The 22,172-nt window shown below is 39.2% G+C and overlaps 1 protein-coding gene across 2 annotated transcripts in view; it reads right to left on the bottom strand.

The window, feature by feature from the left end:
• Nucleotides 1-22,172, bottom strand: part of gpc5a (glypican 5a) — a 115,880-nt gene that overhangs the window by 55,745 nt on the left and 37,963 nt on the right. For both annotated transcript variants that reach the window (XM_068322413.1, XM_068322405.1), the window contains exon 7: nt 11,488-11,608. In XM_068322413.1, the coding sequence (XP_068178514.1) occupies nt 11,488-11,608 (121 nt within the window). The remainder of the gene's footprint in view (nt 1-11,487; nt 11,609-22,172) is intronic.

The following is a 22,172-nucleotide window of genomic DNA, read 5'->3' on the forward strand; positions in this document are numbered from 1 at the left end:
ATACTTTCAATTGCAGCAGTATTTTGACTGTATGTCCTCACATATGTCATGTAACATTACGAAAGTCTAACGAGATCTCTGATGATTTGACAATCACAGATGCTCATGGCGGTTTCCTGCAGTTTCTGCAAATAACAAGGATCTATTTGCTCATCCTTTCTTTTTTTTTCAGCAGTCTGGAAAACGATTGCTCTGATTTCTTGACAAAACTATGTCTGCAGTCAATTTCACAGCAGCTCTTTCCCATCTTAGAAGTGCTTTTTGTGTTGTTTCAACATTCGAGCTAATGCTGCTAATCAGTAAGAGCTTTCTGCAACCCAGCGGGGGATAACCACAGTGATATCTGCCTGCTGTGATGTCAAATGCACGCCTTCTAGAAAGACCAACAACTGCACTATTTAGAACAAAACTGGCTGATGAATTGTGGCTAATCGATTGAACGGTTTTAGCATGCAAACTATTGTTTCGAACCTATGGAAACAGTGTCATCAGAAAGAAGCCCCTACCTTTGGTTGGGTTTTTAGTGAACACAAATGCTTGATAATGCCACATTTCTGTGAGTGATGTTGGGGGTTTTTTTGGTCTAACACTGGCTGGGAGGCAGGCGCTCTGACTTGACGGCCCTTCAGGTGGGAAACTGCTCTCAGGCCCCGTCCACACGATAACGGATTTTTTTAAAAACTGAACTTTTTAAAAACGCATCAAGAATGATTCCCGTCCACGTATTCTTAAAAATCTCCGTCCACATGTAAACGCAGCAGTGCGTTTTCGAAGACTGCTATAAGCATGCCAAACCAGGTGGCAGTATTGAGTCAAATTTTATCCAATAGGAATCCTCCGTGTTTTGTTGTCACAACATACGGGCCCATAAATATGACGTCACCGCGGTTTTCGTCGCAGGCAAGACGTCAGTGTTTTTAAAAAGTCGCGGATACGCCGTCCACACGACAACGCAGATCCAGCGTTTTTTTTAAAATCCACCTCGGCCAGCGTTTTTTAAAAAGTTGCGTTTTCGTTCCGGATATCTGCGTTGTCGTGTGGACGGAAGGCGTAAACGCAACAAAAAAGTTGCGTTTTTAAAATATCCGTTATCGTGTGGACGGGGCCTCAGGCAACAACCATGAGCAGTGTGTCGGAGTCATGACCACATAATACTAATTATTATTCTCACAAACAAAACTGCCCACGCACTGAAATTGCCTTACCATGCAGAATTAATTTTTTGCTGTGCCAATTAGAGCCAATATTTTCAAAGAGTGCTTGTAAAACAAAGAGGAAATGTGAGGTACACCTAAAATAACAGAAAGCAGCTTCTCCAAACATTAAAAGGAAATGTAAAAGAAAACAGTCATACACCTGTAGACCACACAGGTGTAAACATTAACCAAATAATTTATAAGACGATATATCAATATAGGGGCCAGTAGAGGCTCAGGTCTCTGCAGCTACAGGTCTTTAAATCATGTAAAACATCCACTTCAGATCAGTAGTTGTTTTTTTCTCTCGCCTGTAGCTTCACTACATTTATGACCTCTACGACAAGAATCCAGTGGGAGTCTGACATTGCTGAAAGGTGCTGAAAAGTTTGCTGTCAAGAAAAAATAGTGGAAAATAGAGTTGATTTCTCGCCTTTCTGATTTTCCCAGTCCAGTCCCCCCTCCAAATATATCAAGATTCTCCCAAGTGTAACGCGTCATCAGTGGTGATAAGAATAGCAAAAGGAGAAAACAATATTTTTTATTTTATTTTTTATAGTATTTTGATTGGGGATTTAGAGCTGCTCTTTAATACTTATAGGCATGAGTAAATTACAAAAGAAAATTTGGATTATCTCGGCTGTGAGCAGTCACTGTTCCCTCCCCTTTTGACGTAAAATAAACAAAAGTATCCGCAATCCGTATCCGTATTTTCCGTGTAAATTTCAACAGCTCTACTAGAATTACGGTTTGATTGATGGCTGAAATAACATTTGAAGAAGACACTTTGAATCTCTGTTGTTTTCCATTAATAAAATACGGACAAAAAAATAGTGGTGATGAGATATGAGAGAAACCAACAACCACAACTATCGCAAAGTCACAAAGCTGGTGTCAACAACACAATTGCCAAGCACCTTTTAGAAACCCTTATTAGTGTGTTTGGACACAAAATGGAAAAGAGTCCTAGTGAGACCATGTCTAAAACTGTTTTTGGAAGTCATGAACCTTGGGTCATTCTGGACCAAAGAGGAAAAGGACTATTCAGATTGTCAAAAGCACAAAGTTCAAAAGAATCTGTGATAGTATGGAGGTGCGTCAGTGTCCACGGCACTAATAATTCTGAAAGCCGCAGGTTTTACAATAATCAAGCTGATATCCAAACATCTTTTTCAGTCACATCCTTACAACGCCGTGGCTGCAGGGGATCCCAGTGTCTGTCTGCAGTCCAGGCCTGTGCCTCATTGAAAATGTCTGGCACGCCCCAATGTTTTTGAAATGTCTGGGAGATATCAGTGAGCCTACATTTATTAGAAACAATTAAGTTAATCAGTTTGATCATTAAACAATTCATTGTTACTGTCTGTCCCTAAAGCCGTATTCAATTGATTTAAAAGGCATTTAGGTATGCTGCTCCTGCTGCTCGGAATCCGTTCCAAAATGACCTGAATCTGAGAGTCTCATCAGACGCATTTAAAGCAACCTTTGAAGGCTTGAAAGCCGGCCAATTTGGCTGTAAATGTTTCGTACGACTTACAGAGCCCTGCTCGATGCTTGATGCTGATAAATATTGATGAGATTTTATTGAATGTTTTTTATTACTATTTTAGAAATCATTATTTATTTATTAACCTCGTAAATATTTGGACTGTAAGAAATTACATTCACTTTAAAAAAAGATTTTACAAGTATATTATATCCTCAAATCTATCCTATCTAATCATAACATATTGGTCTTTGTAACTGGGCTTGTAATGCCAGCTGCCATGGTAACCTAGGCTTACCTGAGCTTCAACACGAGGGAGGGAATATTCTGACAGGTTGAATTAATGTATAGGATATGACAGGTTTGACTCCACAAATCTGGCAGCAATACACAATAAAGGTACTATCAAAAATGTATTGGCGCAGACTTCAGTCAGCGCTCAGATCCCTACATTACTCATTGCATAAGGAAAGCCTAAAGCATCATAATGGACGCCTGTCACCCGTCCCACACACTCCTCACTCACTGCTGGCATCTGTGGGAAGTACCAAAGCATTAAATCACAAAACTGCCCATTTCAGAGACAATTTCTTCCCATAGGTAAGCCAAAAAAAAATGAACAGAACACACACATTAACATGTAAATGCACACACAAGAACAGTGCCTGCAAGGCCTACACCTTAATGTGTTTTCTGAGGTGTCACTTCATTATACTGTTGTTCCAGATTTAGTGTCACCAAGGAGAAACTGTATTTAATTTGTTAACACCAATTAATTTGATGAGGATGTCCAGATCCAAGCTGCACTTCCCTCTCTGGCTCATAATAGGAAATAGGAAATTCTATTCAAGATTGACAACTTATTTCCAGGAAAGAGCTGGTGATGGTCACATACACGCAATAAAATAAATATAAAAAAAGATTTGGTGCAAAACTAAAATGAGCATTCATGGTGTTAACCTATGAGAATCCATGCAGACAAAAAAAAAACACCTGAAGAAGAGATTATTTCAAACACCTGAAGGACAATAAATAAATAACGCCACATTTGGCATTGCACTGACGCGGTAGAAGGTGAAAAATCTGGACGTGTCACCAGCGCATCACGGAGACTTAACTGAAATGTTTTGTATTTTTTTCCGTATTTTATTGACCGCTACCATTAACCATTAACAACGTAAATAAATAAATAAATAAAAACTCCCCTGCCTTTCTAAAATGATAAAGTGCAGAAAAATCTCATTTTACCGCCATATAATACCTGACATTCTCATAAAGCTGTCAATTTATGGCTTCAACCCATTTTAGCCCATAGCTGAGTCTACAGTAAAAGAACATAAGGATGGCTGTGTTTCTTAAATACTAGGGCAGTATTGCTGTATATTTGCGGCATCGATTTACAGTCAATTAAAATGTACGATACAGATTATAGTATGTATGAGTCAGAATTCCCAAAGCGCCGTGTGGTTAAAATGAATTGTGCCTTCCGCCATCCGAGAGGTGAATGAAGCTGTGTGTGGATTTTTTAGATCATTATTCTCTTTGAGAGCGTCAGAAGACTTTCACAGAGGAGAAACTTGTCAAGGCGTGAGTCAGCCTCCGAGACGCAAACTGTCATTTTCCATATCTCTAACTAAAGAAGCGGCGCTGACAGCGAGTTTATCCATAACCAGTGCAGTAGCAGTAAGGCGGCAGGTCAGCGAGTGAGAAGGAAAGAACATCTAACAATATAATGTGATTTAGGAATCATATTCAAATCAATCCTCTGTTCAATGACTAAATATCTGTTAATGCTGGTGATTTGCAAACGATGATGGTCCTCATAGTCTGAAAAACGCCTGATAGCTTCTTTTTCTGTGCCACAAATATTCTATGCGATCCAAAGACGTTTACAGAAACACATAATACGTCGTGAATTCACACTCATGTGTGGAATAAAAATCTAATAATTAAACTTGATTAAAGGCTTATGAAGGCTCATCTATCCATCTGACTTCACAGATTCCTTTCTTTCGTTCTTGAATCAATAAAACCAAATGATATTTACATTATACATCATTGTCAGTGGATGTGGTTTGTTAAATATTTCCTTGATACAAGACGATGGTGAAACACCTTTGCTGGTTCTAGAGATTTTACAGCACATACAGAAGCACAACAAGTAAAATGTGAATATATGCTCAGTGATAATCCTTTGGACTAATAGGAAAGGGTACATGAATAATTCAAAAGCAAAACTACTGGTCAACCACCACATCAATGACTGGTAAATAATTCAGTCGACAGCAGACTGGATGAGGAGCTGCTTGCTCCTGATTTTGATTGAGAGACACAGGGACAGGGCGTACTTAAAGATTCTTGATGGGTTTTAGCACATCAAGAGACGAGGACAGGCAAGGAGGAGGAGAGCCAACAAATAATTCATGGGAAAGAGCTGCTGATGAGCAAGATGATGAAATCTCGAGTTTGTACACTCAGATTGCACAATGAATTTGTCAACAGCTAGATTCCTGGGTTTTTTTTTATTTGTTGCTGTGATTCATGTGTTCTGTTTATCTACAGTTTATGGTGCAGAATAGTAATGTTAAATTTTCATTTGGTTCTATGTAAACAGGGGGCATTTTACCCACTTATGTTAGTCAAGGTTGGGGGCAAAAGCATTTGCGCTATGATGAAAAACATAGAATTCAGCATTTACATAGACGCATCAGTGGTATCTTAACAGGTTATAATATATCTTTTGCCTTCATCTATATGTCTGTGTGCACACGTTTTAGTTTTTCTCACAGTTCACTGCTGTTCACGCACAAATGCATATGTAATTTTACTTAAGATTTATTGTATTTAAAAGTTGGGCCGACACACAAGTGATTTATAGAAGCAATATGTTGTCTAGTGCACACCCAGATGGGCACACAGCCACTCGTGCACATGGGTAAGCATGTGCACTGAAATATGTAATTGACGTTTTTGCTGGTCGTAACGTTCGGTGCCATTAACCTGCAACACAATTACACACAGAATTCAACTACCATCAATAAATAAATATAAAATAAAATAAAATTTGGACTCTCATCGTACAATAATGCTTGTTTTTCGACCTAAATGTGACCCGTATATCTTCCACGAGCCTCGATTTCTACCTCCTTCTATTGTAGTGTGAGTTACACGATTATGGCTTCCTGGTAGTGTAGCTCACGGCGTGTCTGATCAACAGATTTAGAACACCAGAGAAATCATTCAGGAGGGTTGAAAATGGATATTGACAATTCAGGTCACGCACAACGTTGATGCTTGTGTAACACAAATAATGAGATGCCAGTCAGAACTATATTCGCAAATCAAGTCCAAATGAGATGTTAATGCAAACATTTAAGGACTAGGAACAAAACAAGTTGTTAAATTACTTGCAGCAGATGAGTGATATCAAGGTCTACAGTTATTCAACACAATATTACTTTTCCTCTATCCCGACTTCCAGCATACAAGTAATGATTTATATATTTTATATGAAGTACACTAAATGTCAGGCTCTACAGGAGCCATTTTTGGATGCCATGTGGGTTTATCAGCCCTACTTAAAAAATGCAGAGCTCCTCATTGACAGAAGGGTCAAGCATCCTCAAAAATGTCACTTATAACTGGAATAAATCTAATGTGGAAAGAAAGAATGCGGAATGAATGCAAACGCTCGTGTAATTGATAGGGCAACAGTGGTGTCACATAGCTGCAGCAAACGTTAACAAACTGTTTTTTTAGACGACCTGGGGTTATTTTGATGACTAATTCGATTAATCCCAGTCAGATCACGGCTGAGAGAAGCGATACGGAAAGCTGGGATGTGAGTTTGGTGTCATAGCTTTTGCAGCATTAGTGCTACCAGAACTGGCTTCCTGTAGTCCCAGTAAGGGACATTTCATTTTAGTTCACAAACTATTATGATCGTGTATTGAACTAAGATAGTGGAAACACAGCCATAATTACTTTTTCACAACCCATCTATCACAATCTCTGTTGTTCTTAATTAAACATAGAATGCAATGTGCTGTGTTTATTTCAGCTGGGAAATGTGATCGCCTTAGAGACTCTATCTGGACATTATTCAAAGGCACTAATTAGCACTTGGCAATTGGCAGAAGTTGGTCATTGAAATTGGAGGCCAGGATGTGACCAGTGGGTGAAGGGATGAGGATGAAGCTCCAGAAATCAAAATTATACAAAAAATTATTATCACATTATTATGAATCCAGACAGTTGTTGAACAGATCTAACATACATATATATATATATATATATATTTTTTTTTTTTTCATATCCAACACTTTATTCCTGTAATTTTTATTTTACTGCAAAAATACACCTACGCAAAACATCAACCCGATCATCACATTAATGACACGAGCTAAATTTACTGAATGACTAAATGATTTCAAGCTCATGAAATTACCTGCTCAGTTTATCGAGCCGTGACTGATATGTCTTTGCTAAAACAAACTAATTATGATTTATTTTAATGTGGTTGATCCAACTAAGTTACCATGACAAAAGGTTTAATCTTGCAGCAGCAGTAGAGTACATTGGGCCTATCTCGTGTCACAGCAGCCTTCACTATGAGGTGTATACTAAGGTTCTACAGGATCGGGAAGAGGATGCACAGGAGTTACTGATTCTAATCACTGTAAGTATTACTGTATATTGCATTGTTTTTTAAATAATGAACATGAAAAGGATTAATTTAATTTGACACTCACTAGGTGAGGTGATAAAGCATGCAACACCTTTACCTCAGTTTTTTCCATGATGTAAAGAAAGTCAGACAAAGAAGAAATAACAGTGGCTTCCTTGTTGAGTTAATTGGTTTAAAGTTTTTTCAATTCAATTCAAAACACTTTATCCATCTCCAAGGGGGCATTTGTACTTGTTTATTGGTATCATTATTTATTTGAGACACAATATACCCTAATATACATAGAATAAGAAAAATGTAAATCATCTTTTGGTTGAAAGTCTTCTGATGTTGATTTTTTTTTTTATTTCAGTCACTGGGTACAACTGACAAAATTATTTACACTTGAGTGAATTCAGTGTGTGCTGTCAGGTTTAAGGGTGAATTTCCTTTTCAAATGTTAGTAATAGTCATAGTCAACTTTATTGTCAAATGTATCATTGCATGTACCATGCAAGACATACAGCACAGATGAAATTACAGTCCTCTCAGACCCACAGGCAGTAAAAAACAGGAAAACCTAATAAGCTGCAACTATTTTATCTCTGAATAAACTCAGAGGAAATGTTCCTCAAAGCCACAAGTAATGACAAATTGTTCCTCATTTTCTTGTTCAAAGTCGCTTTAGACATAACATTATTGCTGCTTTTGTTTTTCTTATCTGTCTTTCCTCTCAGACCCAAATGATTTCTTCACTTGATAGAGGTGTACCTTTCAGGTAAATAAACAGACAATAGGCTGTTTACCTTACACTGTCCTAAACCATCACGTTTCATTACTGTTTCTGGCAGCACAAGTGAGTTCAGCCAGTGTCTCCTTTTGAAACAAAGTAAAGCACATGTAAGAGCATGCACGCTTTAGATGAAACCTGAATACAACTTCAAGGAGAAAGAAAAACAAAGAAAGTAGGAAGCACAATGGAAACATTTTCACAGTGGAAATTCAACCATTCATAACCAATAAGGACATTATGTAGTGTTCACAAAAATCACTGACGTAAATAAACCTTTAAGTTTCAGATATTTTCTTGTCCTTTAAGTTTAGTCCATGCATTAATTGAAATATCTTTTAAACATCAGATATGTTTAAGATTTAGCATTTAACACTAATATAGTTTTGAATTATGATGATACAACAGAAATATCACAATAAACCCATGAAAACCTATGAAGCATGTTAGCTCATGGTTTTGATTTCTGTCTTTAATGGCTTTCCTGGTTCTCTCTGTGTTTCATCAAAACGTATTCCCAGGCAGAGCCGGCAACTCATTTAAACGAAAAATGATTGACAAATAGTCCACACATCTACTTTTTACCAGGTAGTTAGGACATGGACAAGAAGAAAATTATCTCTAACTTGCACAAAAGAGAGTCCCACACACTGACTAACCTACAAAGTTTCACTATATCACCTTAGGGGGGCAGTAGTAGCTCAGTCCACCGGGTCTTGGGCTGAGGACCTGAGGGTAGCCGGTTCAAGGCCCATGTTGACCAATAAGCATGGAGTGTAAACTAGCAGTGGAGAGGTAGTGGTTCACATCCTGAGCACTGCTGAGTTGCCCTTAAGCAAGGCACCACCTCCTTACAAGTTGCTCATTGAGGATTGAAGTGCATCAAGAAGGCCCTCCGCTCTATGTCTCACTACACATATTTTTGCATGCTTCGTCTTGTGTGTGCGTTTGTGTCAGGGCCTGTAAGTAAATATATATACTCATGTGTAATATAGACCATAAGTGGAAAGATAATTTCCCCAAGGGGATTATTAAATATATTTCCTCTTCTTCTTCTAAAACACATGTGTCAAACTCAAGGCCCGAGAGCCAAATGTGGCCTGCCACATAATTTTATGTGGCTCACGAGCGCATAAAAGGTCAAAGGGTCTAAAAATAAATAAGTCAAAAGTGCGGTTTGAGCAAAACTACATTTCCCACAATGCAGTAGTTAAGCCCAGTTTAACTTTGACAAAACGTTTGAACAAAGTTAATGTTCAAACTTGTGTTTGATGTTATTTTTCTTTATTCAATTGGATAGTTTGATCCTTGATTGTTGGAGCTCTGTGGGTTTCATAAGCTGGTAAATTAAGAGGATTTATGTTATAACAGAGAAACATACATACATACATCTTCCCAACCACTGTATCCACCGCAGCGGGTCACGGGGAGCTGGAGCCTATCCCAGCCGTCTTGGGCCGTGGAGCCACACACAAAGACAGACAACCGTGCACACACAACACTCACACACTACAGGCAATTTGGTATGGCCAATTAACCTGAAGCACATGCTTTTTGAGGTGGGAGGAAGCCGGAGAACACCGAGAGAACCCACGCAGACACGTGGAGAACATGCAAACTCCGCACAGTGCGGGACTCGAACCTGGAACCGCCTTGCTGTGCGACGACATCGCTAACCACTGCGACACCGTGCCGCCCAATAAAGAAACAAACATATTTTTTTCTTTATTTTTTTTGCAACTTGAATAAGTAATAAATTCAGCGTTATTTAATATTCAAGAGTAGTTACATTATTTTACAGTACATTGAGTTATATTGAGTTACATTTATAAATTACATCTGGCACCTTGAGGACAGCCGTTACGCTGATGTGGCCCTGATGTGAAAACGAGTTTGACACGCCTGTTCTAAAAGATGATGATATCAGTGTGAACAGCTTGTCTTTGCTTCAAGTAGACAAAATAAGTTATTGCAGACTCAGGGAATACATTTAGATATTCTTTCAATCTTAGTCAGTTTGTCTTTAACCTGATGATGATGACAATAATGATGTCCCCTAATACGTCCATGTACTAATAAGAATTATTAAGAATAAGAATTATTTTGTGGCTATTTAATAACAGAGGGGTTAAAAAGGTAAAAAGAAAAAGGCAGCTAGCTTCTGGTTCTGATCTAAATGTTTTTATTAAAATGTAGTGTTAACAGAAAAAGGAGACAAAACCTGTACTGAAATAATTTTGTGCAAATATATAAGGTTAAAAAAATGAGACCTCAATGTTATACCTAGTGAAGACGCAAAAGATTATAAATAATTGTATAATCTGAGCTGGGCTGACTATCATGGCCTCTTTTATCACAGTTACAATAAATCAAATGCAGCAGGTAAACAATTTCTCAGTATTCAAGCTCATAAAGCTTTCTCCTGCCGTTGGAAACTCACAGGGCTTCAAGGGCATACATACAAAAAAAGCATATTTAAGATGCAAGTGGTAAAGAAAAGCATACACACACACACACACACACACACACACACACACACACACACACACACACACACACACACACACAGAAATAGTGGAGGAGAACGAGGAATACACTGTGAATGTCAATGAAGCAGATCAGGAGCTCTGAAATGGTTATGGTATGGATTTATGTGCTCTGACATCGAACAGATGGTGTGAATTAGTCAGGGGAGGGGAGGTGCCAGTGTGAGGTCAACAGAGGTGACCTGGCCTTCAGCCCGCCGCTTGGGAAACCAAAGCAACAGACAGGTGAGACTGCTGATGCAATGCAACAGCCCAGAGGACGCTGTAGCAGCCGCTACCAAAGCTAAGGAAGAAAAAGTGTTCCGGTAAACTACCTGATCTCATCATCCTGAAAAATAAACGACAAAAAAAAAAAGGTCCATTGATTTTGACAAAGGGAAGAAAAATGTTTTGAATACTAAGAAAGGAAAACAAGATCAAACGGATTTTTAAATGCGTGATGATTGATGTTTTCCATTATTGCCAAGAGACGACTTTACATTTGAGATTAGTTTTCTATCTATTAGCTGATATTTACTGTTTATTAATGACTTCTGCTTAGAATTATTTGAAAGCAAAGAGTAAAAGGGGCTTCAGCTGTGTGAGCAGGCGTCTCTTTTGGAGGCAGCTATTTCTGTGTAGCTTGATAAACGAGCGAAAAGCTAACGAGATACTTAATGTTCCATAACGCAAAGAAACACTAAAAATTAGCAGATTGCCTGAGGAGGCAGTCACCATATGTTTGACAGAATGAGGGATGGAATGTGAGACTTTAAGCGAAGTGCGAGCTTTAAATAATAGAGCGAATATGGACAGAAGCTCACCTGATTGATGTGCTTCAGTTTGTCGATGATCTGGTTCACTACAGGGTCCGCTCCCTTCACTTTGACCTCAGGGTTGCTGCTCTGGGCCTTGATCCCATTGCCCACCACACGGAGGGTGTAGCTGTGAACAATAGAAGGCTGGTTTGTTCTGATGTTCACACATCCTGTTAATGCATAACCTGAGAAACACCACTAAATGCAACTTGACTGCAGATATTTTCAATTCCTACATATTTGCATGTACGGCAATTGTAAACCACATATATAAAACCTTTTACTATCACTTAAAATTTTAACTACCAAACCACAGAGTGCATGCTATACTCAAACATTCATTCCTGATTTGTGCCTTAACATTTCAATACATAGAATTAAACATTGTTTTAAAGTGGTTTATTGCCGTTGTATCCCAGTAATAGACATTGGTTGATCCCAAGGATCATTCACTTTTCAGTTTCCGGCACAGTCTGTCAGCGGTAATGACTCCACCCGTGGCAGACGTCGAGTGAGCACCATCGACTCCCGCTGAAATCCCCAGCTTATCGCTTTCAAATTAACAGATCAAGATAAAGTCGCTCATTATTGAAAGACATCTTTGTTTGTGTGCAATGTACATGGACAAGACGTCAACCTGGCTCCCTTCACATATATGCATATCAGATAAATAAGTAAAACGGGGCCATTCTTCAGGCAACACAAGGTCACTGAGAAAAGAGTGCATAAATAACGTGCAGGAAGCACAGATGCCTCATTTAAAAAACAAGGACGTCTGGGTCCTTGAGATGTAATTTTGATGTTAATTTCCTGCAACTCAAAATCGAAATCAGACTTCCATTAAGTATCCCTTTCTACATCTTATCAGTAATTAGTTTGGTGTAAGCCTTGTTCTCTCTGTGTAGCCTCTATCTTCTCTGTGGCTACCCTCTTTCTTCTACCAGCTGTGTTTCTTTTAAATATTAAAGCGAACACTTAAAATCTATCCCAGCAGAATTTTAGTAATTAAGACAAAGAATGGATGGAGGTATCTTTGTATAAAACATCCATTTATTTGACACATCTGTGCAAAAACACAACCCGGGGTACAACTTTACCACTATTCATGCTATTCATTTCGAGCCATTAAAGAATTACTTTAGTTTTCTTTTGATCACCGATTAAATAGATGCTTTTTCCAGTGAGTTCCTTCTATCTTTATGCAATCGCTCTGGATCGACTGACTCCATTTCACTGTATTTATTGTTAAAAGATGCTAATTTTTATGGTTAATAATTTTCTTCTTTTTAATGTAATGTCTGTATGAAGGTAAAACAACCCTCTAGGTCAGAATGCATTACATGTACTGCAATAAAGCAGCGCACCAAGATCTGAAATTATTGGCGACTCTGAATGTGGGGACTATGACAGGAAATGCTCGGGAGTTGGTTGACGTGATGATCAACAGAAAGATAGATTTACTGTGTTTAGGAGAGCTGATAGGAAGGCAGTAAGTGTAGAAGCTTAGGAGGAGGATTCAAATTAATTTATTATGGTTTTGATGGAAAGAGAAATGGAGTAGGTGTCATTTCAAAAGAAGAGTTAGATAACAGTGTCTTGGAGGTGAAAAGAGTGACAGATTGAGTGATAAGGGGGAAACTTGAAAATGAAGGTGTTGTGTTTAATAGGATTAGTGGTTATGCCCACAGGTAGGATGTGAACTGGAAGAGAAAGAGAAATTCTGGATGGAAGTAGAACAAGTTAGTTGGAGCATTCCGGAGACAGAAAGACTTGTGGTTGGTGCAGATTTTAATGTGCATGTTTGGGGAAGGAAATGGAGGTGATGAAGAAGTGATGACTAAGTTTGGCATCCAGGAAAGGAACCTGGAGGGGCAGATGCTGGTAGACTTTGGAAAAAGGATGGACATGGCTATAGTGAACACCTTCTCCCAGTGGAGGGGAGAACATTTGGTGACCTACAATAGCGGAGGTAGAAGCAGGCAGGTGGATTACATTTTATGCAGATATCACTGGAGGTCCCTGACTGTAAGGTAGTGGTAGGGGAGAGTGCAGCTAGACAGCATAGGGTGGTGGTGTGTAAGATGAAACTGGTGGTGGGGAAGAACATTAAGAAGACCAAGGCAGAGAAGAGAACCATGTGGTGGAAGTTAGGAAAGAGTGTCGTGCAACTTTTAGACGAGAGGTAAGACATGCTATTGGTGGACATGAGAGCCTCACAGAAGATTGGACCATTACAGCCAAGGTGATTAGAGAAAGAGGCAGGAGAGTGATTGGGGTGTCTTCTGGTAGAAAAGGGTAGAAGGAACCTTGTTGTTGGAACCCTAAAGTACAGCAAGCCATACAAGAAAAGAGGCTAGCGAAGAAGAGGTGGGACACTGAATGGACCGAGGAGAGGAGATGAGAATACATTGAGATGCGACGCAGAGATAAAGTAGATGTGGCAAAGGCCAAACAAGAGGCATAGGATCTGTACAGGTTGGCCAGACAGACGGATCAAGAAGGGAAGGACGTGCAGCAGGTTAGGATGATTGAGGATAGACATTGAAATGTTTTAACTGGTGCCAGCAGTGCACTGGGTAGATGGAAGTAATACTTTCAAGAGTTGATAAGTGAGGAAAATGACAGACAGGGTAGAGTAGAAGATGACAGTGTGGTGGACCAAGACGTAGCAGTGATTAACAAGGGTGAAGTTAGGGTGACACTAAAGAGGATGAAGAAAGGGAAAGTGTTGGTCTGATTAACATTGCTGTGAAGGAATGGAAGCAAACTGGGGGAGATGTGTATTGGAGATGTGTGTATGAAGCAGTGCTGCTCGGAAGAGGTTGCGGCAGAATGGGGGAGCTACAGCAGTCAGATATGACGGCACACAGTCGTTCATATCTACAAATATTCGAAAGTTGGATGTTTGCCTGGTGAAGTCACAAAAGGGAGGCAGAGCCGAAAATATTCCTACATACTGTATCCAGGAAGTTCATGGTCATCTTCACATTTCAGCAAATCACTGATTTAACAATCATGCTTTGGTCTTTTCAGAACTTTTACATTTTAAAGTACATTACATTGGATTAATAAATAAATCATGCACAATGGGGAGGTGAAAGTTGTTTTATTTTGTCTGCAGAGGTAACTGATCTGCTTGTTTGCGAAGTGTGCAGATCACCTAGTGGAGTAGAAGGATTCCACCCAAGCACCTTGAGGTGAGGGAAGAAATAGTAATGAACGTGTCCTCACCTTCTAGCAGCACTAGACTGGCCACAAAAGGCTGGAAACGCTGTACCCCAGCATTGATTTAGACCAGGTTTGTCTTGGGTTTCCTGCTGCATACAGACACCAGTGCACCCACAATGTGATTGACCTCCCCTACTTCCAAAACCAACTACTATTAGAAAAAGAAACAATGATAGAATCGGTCGGAAGCCAGCAGAGTGCGGGGTTGAAGATAGCACTTATTGTCTAGGTTGACCAGATGTATATATTAGAGTAACGATGTTACTGCAGCATATGTGGCTACATTCACAGCGTTTCTGCTGTACATGTTTCCCCTGAATAACTTGACTTCTTTTGTGCTCCTAAACATGCTGTTCAACCAAAAATATAAATGCGAAACTGACGGTTCTGTTTGTTTGCAGCTGTGGGCTCCTGCAGCTGGAGGTTGATGTGTTGGGAATAAACTGTACCTGAATGATGTACACTGAGGCTATGATCCTACTGCCTCCAGCTCTGAATAAACTCTGTACACAGCTGATGAGATGGAGATTGAATGCATATGAACTGGAATGAAGATAGACCATGTTGTGCCTGGTGGCACTATACATTGTTAAGAGTATATCTGTTCAAAAAGATATGGCAAAAATTTACAGAAAACTATAGGTTACTGTTCTCTGTCAGACTCATAGTCTTGGATAATCTGATGGATGTATATAGCACCATCCTAAATCATAAATCCGCCTCCTCTTCATGACCTTACTGTACTCTTTCTACTCCTTTCTGTGTAGTATGATTAACAGAAGATTGCAGAGATTACAACAGAGCCATCTGCGCAAAATGAAAGTGCGTCTGTGGAAAAAAAACCTACAAGTTGTTACCACAAACTATTTCATATTGTTAAAGCCAGAGACACGCAAGGACCGAGTGCAACCGAATGCGGAATGATATAAAAAATATTACTGTCATGCATGCACACACAACTACACACACACACACATACACACACATCCACACACACACACACACAACATATAAGCGGCTCGTCTTACATTCAGTAAAAGCAATGTGTTTCATTATGCCACTGGGATCCATAACCTGAAACACATACCATCTCTTGTAACATACTGCGGGGCTAGCGATGCAACATAAAGGCTCTTCTGGGGTTAGAGCACCAGAAAATAAGGGTCTGCTTTTTAAAAGATGTCACAGATAAAGAAAAAGTGTTGATCATAGTCACTGCGTATTCTTCAGGGTGAGTGAAAAGCATACAGTAGCATCAAGCACACACGACAACAGGATATCAAACAGCTGAGTGATTGCCTGCGTCTCTGTAGACCAGCAGCGGGATCTTATAATCCATATCCTTCTCCCCACAGGGATGCTTGGTTTGCATCTCATCTTTGCTCACACTGCTGCTCAGCCCTAGATTGAAATTTTCAATCATTTTACTCTTGGCTTTTATCTGCAGCAGCGCAGTGGCCGCTCTAAACATGCCTGTTTGGAATGGCCCGTTTGCTCGGTTTGGGAAATTCTTGCTTGCAGCTTCGTTGTATAATATTAGTAATGTTACATCCATCATTCGGCAGAAAAAAGTGACCTGCAGTCAATGAGCTGCAGCCAGTGAAGCCCTGCAGTGGAAGCAGGTGAAGACATGTTGAAGTCTCTGGAGCCTGCAGAAGCGCTTAACTAAACCGGGGAACAGAATTTTACTTAAGCATTTGATTTGGAACATATACCAGATTTATGTCCTGACAGGAACAAGTAATTAAAATAAATGCATTCTGTATAAATATGGGCCAAGGAAAACCAGTGAAATAATGAACAGACTATAACAACAGTTTAAGCAGTTTACTTATTTTTAATCATAATCCATGATTGTTACCTGAGCAATGAAATAAAATATCAAGATGTAATAGATTTTTTTTCTTATATGTTCCATTCTAATTTTATGTCAGAGTCACAGATTTAACACATTAAATATAACAGTAACTGTGTCCAGTGTAATTTTCATGAAGTTTCTGTTTTTGTCTAACCACCCATCCATCAATCCATTTTCCTTTACTGCTTGTCCTTTTGCAGGGTCAGCGGTGACCGGGGTCCACCCATCTGGCAGTGGGTGAGCAGCGGGGTACATTCTAGGCAGATGTCCCTTCATCGGCCATTCATTCTCTTGGCCACTCCTATGAGCTGCTATGAGTTGGAAATTTAACAACTGCTTCTAATTGGACTGTTTGGACATCTTCTTTTTTCTTTATCTGTAATGAGTTTTTAGCATTGATTGGTTTCCTATAACTACATTTTCAAGAATTGGCAGAATTGAAAATATTATAAATTAATTCCGTAATTGTTTGTTCAAACAACAACAGATTTCTGGATGCAGAGAGAGAGGGAGAGACGACTGTTGAAAACACATTATTTAACAAGCAGGTAAATGAACTGCTGGTACATTTTTTATCTATTATCATACTTTTGCTGCCTTTCTGGTAAAAACTGCGAACTGCAGCTGAGCATGTCCATTAATTATTGGTGGTCACACCATCTGTCTTTCAGTTGCGAGTTCACAAGTTCCACGGTGATAAATGTGATTGTGTTCATTTCAACAGAAATGGGCAGATTTTCCAGTATTTTCCTGCCTAAAGTGCGAAGCTGGCCATTGAAAACTGCTAAAAGAGGATAAAAGACACAAGGAGGCAGGAGCCAGCTATTTTTACTCTAAATCTAAAATCAGCCTGATCAAGTTGATACGTCGGGAGGTTTTTTAATGGTGCAAGAAACACACACACACACACACACACACACACACACACACACACACACACACACACACACACACACACACACACACACACACACACACACACACACACACAAATTGGCTGACTAAATTCAGTATTCATTCTGAGAGCACCTTCATCAAAATGTTATGTGGAGAGGAGTTCAGCGGCTCGGCAGATGGAAGAGGTAGACCATGCACACCGTTCATGGTTGGCTGAGTGAGAAACAAAGCAGGCCTGCGGTTAGTAGCCTAGAAGGCAATACCTGCCTCCAAGTTGTCACCGAGGAAACAGAAATCCTTCAGGCCTGGCGCAGACGGGATCTGGGGTACCTTGTCACTTCAAACAGCCTGTTCACTTAAAGCTCAAAGGGACAGAAAAGTACTTCAGCTAACACAATGGACTATATGCAGTTTAACGTGTAAAATCAACAAGAGGGCCATGCTTCAAACAAACACCTACGCGACAAGCTGATTCAATCACATATTGTTTCCATAAGCACTCTGCAGTAAATAACTGTTTACGCTCCACAAAATGTGCATGTAGCGTCTGCATAGAGCTGATTTCATTTTTATTTGTGCACAAATTCGGAATCGGATAAAGCAATCGTTGGACAAAACTTTCCCGGACAGGTTTTAATAAGATATTTTCATAAAGGATTATAATAATCAGGATTACAATGTTTGCCGGCATGTGTATCTAGAACTGTGTACCTTTACTGAAAGCTGTGACAAAGAGGATAATGCAACAGCAGTCAACAGTGCCTCTGGCAAAGATTTTGCTCCAGCCATCACAGCAGCCATGTTTGTTCCAATTACTAAGAAGCCGTGAGCCTTGAAGGTCTATTGACTTGTGCCAGGAAGACGCTATGGACTTGGCCTCACGGAGCTGTTTGAGCAAGGTGGCAGCGGTAATTCATACGATTGTAGTTGTTCAGTGGGTAATGGGCATTTTGTTTCTGTACCATCGCACTGTGCTGTTGGGACTCAACACAGTTAAGCAGAGGCAGATTAATTACTAATTCTTTAAAAGGTAAATTTTAAAAAGGAATAAACACAGTTATGTGGAAACGAGGCACACATTTTGTTGTTTTGATCTTAGCTGAAATAAACATTCATTCCTCGATGGATAGAATTTACAGCTCTGTTGGATTGCGGGCAGGAAGTCGAAGAGTTTAGACAGGTACAATTTTCAATCAGTCTGTAACGATCGTGGACAGGGGGGGGGGGCGTCATTGCAATACATACTAGGTGACAGCAGAGTGAAATTAAAGTGTTTATTTTGATCTTAGTATAAAAAATGTTTGAAGTCTTTTTAAAACTACTGTAGGTTAGTGAAAGTCTACTGAAGGGAGAGTGTTGCTAGAAATTCAACTGCTGCATTACAATGATCCCCTTGTTCGCCATAGATGTATGACAATAACCATATACTGTATTTCACGTTAAAATAGTTTGTACTGATTTAACTACTTAGTGTATTAGCTCCCACGAACATAAATATACTAATAATACACTGATAATCCACATTTAAATATTTTTCCTTCAAATATTCATTCATAGCGATGAACACATAAACAACATTGTCACATTTAGATCATAGCACCAGAACAAGTTCAGTAAAAGGATCTCTCTTTTTTTTCAATATTAAACTACAACAACAATATTTTCCTAATTTGACTTTACTTAAATGTTTTTATAGTCTGCCCTTTCACTTCCAGTGTTAAATGTTGAACTGTGAGCAGCAAAAAAGTGCCACAGTATAAAAATGTGAAGAAAATATGCGTATGAGCTCGTTTACTTCTTTTTTTAACGAAGAAAGCAAACATCCGTAATCGGATAAAAGATGTTGATAGTTAAACAACAGAATGAGTGTGGAGAGGCATGTCATTGACTTGGAGCTTGTTTCTTTGTTTGCTCTTTTTTTTTGTCTTCTTTTTTTAACAATGCTGGGAGAAACTACATCTGATCCCTGCAGAAGAGGAGCTCAGTGTGAGCTCGTGACAGAGACAGCATGCCAAAACTGCAGGGGTGAAGTCAATGCATGAATTTATTGTTCATTTTTTTTCCAGAATGCCAGAAGCGTGCTTTGGTGTTAACAGGTGGTGGTATCAAAATCGATGACAAATCTCTATAATTGCATTTCAAATGGTGCAAGTGGGGAAATAAATCTAATATCCATCAGTAGCTGAATGAACACCAGCTCCGGCTTGGTTTGTTTTACTGCATTCAACACTGATGTTGTTGCTGTAACCTCACCTTGATACAAATAAACTCTCCATTCCAAAGTCGTATATAAGTGGGATTCTTCCACATTTTAAACACATTAACAGAAACAAGCGGCAGCATATGGCGCTGCACCTCTCTTGACACAGATGACCATCATGACATCTACGTCCCATTCACAGATATCCATTATTCGGGTTGTAAAAAGCTGGTCGTATTGTACAGATGATTCCCCTCACAAGCTAAGTGGCACTGCATGTATATGAGCTACTACATCATGCGCAAAGCTAATGCCAAACAGATATCAGAAATCCTCAAATGGCAATGGAAGTTTTATAACACCTCTTAAATATTTGAGTTTTATGGAAGGTAATAAGGACGAATAGAAGGACTGGCTATCGAGGAGGTACAATGGCCTCATTAAAGCAGATGGTCACCAAATGAGAGAATTTTTAAAGATCTTAATGTCCCATAACGGGAATAACATTCAAATTTAAACAGATGTTGTAAGAGCACAGCAGACAATAAAATAATCATCAGGGCTTTTATGATATCAGTGATCAACATGCTCAGATTGAAAATATCGTTTTGCGTGTTTTCTTTACAATGCATGAGTAACTTTGTGTTAAGTTTTCCATCTGTCCAGAGGTTTTATTTGACAGCGGAGCACAAAAAATATCCTTCAACGCTTAATGTAATGATTCCTTGATGTCAGTCTGAAGCAGATGATTAAAATCATCGTTCTAATTAACGACACAGATGCCCCCTCCGGAAACACTTATTTGTGCAGATGTGGAAAACACGATAACCTCAGGAGGGAATGTGAATAAACTGTGAAAAAAAAATTTAATAAAACAATCATGAAATGCACACATTTAGGACCGCACAAAGGATTTATGGCGTTTGACGACATGTGGACAGACCATACCTGGGCATATACTGACAGTTCCACAAGATTTGTTTCTTCTTCTTCTCCCAAATTAACCCCATCCACAGAACAAGGTCTGAATTCTGCCTCAATCTCTTTGATCAATACAGTCTTAATATTGTAAGATATAATGCTGGATAAAATCGAACGTATCGCAGGGAAAGTATGTGCATCACCGATATCAATTTAAAACTGGTGAGGAGAAATATATTAAATATATGGCTCAGCACGCCAAACACTGATTAAAGGTCCCCCACAGGCCACTGAGACCAGATTTAAAAATTCAGATCTTACTGTGTTGAGGCATATCGGATTATTTAACACAGCTGGAAGGAACAAGTAGCTCCAGCAGCTGTTTATCCAGCCACAGACAATGAGATCCTCTGCGCTGTCAGCGCACCTCCGAGAGAACGCTATGCATCCACACCAGTAAACAACATGTTGACAAAAGGGACCAAAATACCAACAGTCTAATCACCCCGGTGAAAACGTTTGTGGATATTCGCTCTCAGCCCCATTCTTCATTCCTCATTCAATGTAACAGGAACTGAATGAGTCAAAGCTGAAGAAGAAAAAATAAACCGCTGCACATGGTAATGAAGCTTTGGAAATCCCGTGACAACAGCAGAACACAAGTCAAAGTGACTTTATTCACTATATTCAAGAAAAAGTCACCACTGGAAGGTAAATGCATAGAGCTGCGGAGAAGCTGTCTAATTAAACGTGGGTGGAAATGTGGTTTTGTACAAATATCAGTGCTCTATGAATTATATTTGTCAATACGCCCAACACAAAATAGAAAAAAAAGTACAAAAAAAGTATGGTTCTCTTTTTTACTCATCTTCATTTATGCGAATAAAATGCACAAAGTAACATAAGCTTTACTGTGTAAACAGCAGCTGAATCTACAACTGTGCAATAACTTGTATCCAAAGGCACACACACATCGTAACAGTTTTACTGTAGCTCCATCTTAGCATTAACACAGTGGAATTTAAACTGTGGACAATCAGCTATATGAATTTAAGTTTAACACTGCATTAATATCTGTTATAAATGGCTGGATGAGCATTCAATAAAAGGATGATCGCTCAACAACAAACTCTTTTCTCTGTGGTGTTAACAGATTTTTTAAAATTGGATCTGAATTCACAAGAAAAACAATTGTTTTAATCTCTAATTTTACCCAACAGGCTAGTCCATTCGGGGGGTTTTTTACATTCTAAGCACTGATCTTCATTTCAATTGTTTTTTTAACATCCATCCATCCTTCCTTCCATCCATCATAGACCTTGTTTGAGAAGCTGAGGTGGGTTTTTACCAGCCCACTTTAAAACCACCAGCAAGGTAGGAATTATTACAATCGTCTTCGGTTGTACATAATAAATCGTGAAATAAAAACAAAGTGGAGCAAAGAGTGACGGAGATAAAATATAGTAGCATTGTTCCTTGCGTGTCTTATTAGGAATCCTCCTTGAGAAACAGTAAAACTGCTTGGTCTAAGTCAATTTTATAGCTGACTGATCACGTAAGCGTACAGCCTCTCTTTTCATCCTCTGA

Source organism: Antennarius striatus, chromosome 1, assembly GCF_040054535.1.
Source record: "Antennarius striatus isolate MH-2024 chromosome 1, ASM4005453v1, whole genome shotgun sequence".
Classification (NCBI taxonomy): Eukaryota; Metazoa; Chordata; class Actinopteri; order Lophiiformes; family Antennariidae; genus Antennarius; species Antennarius striatus.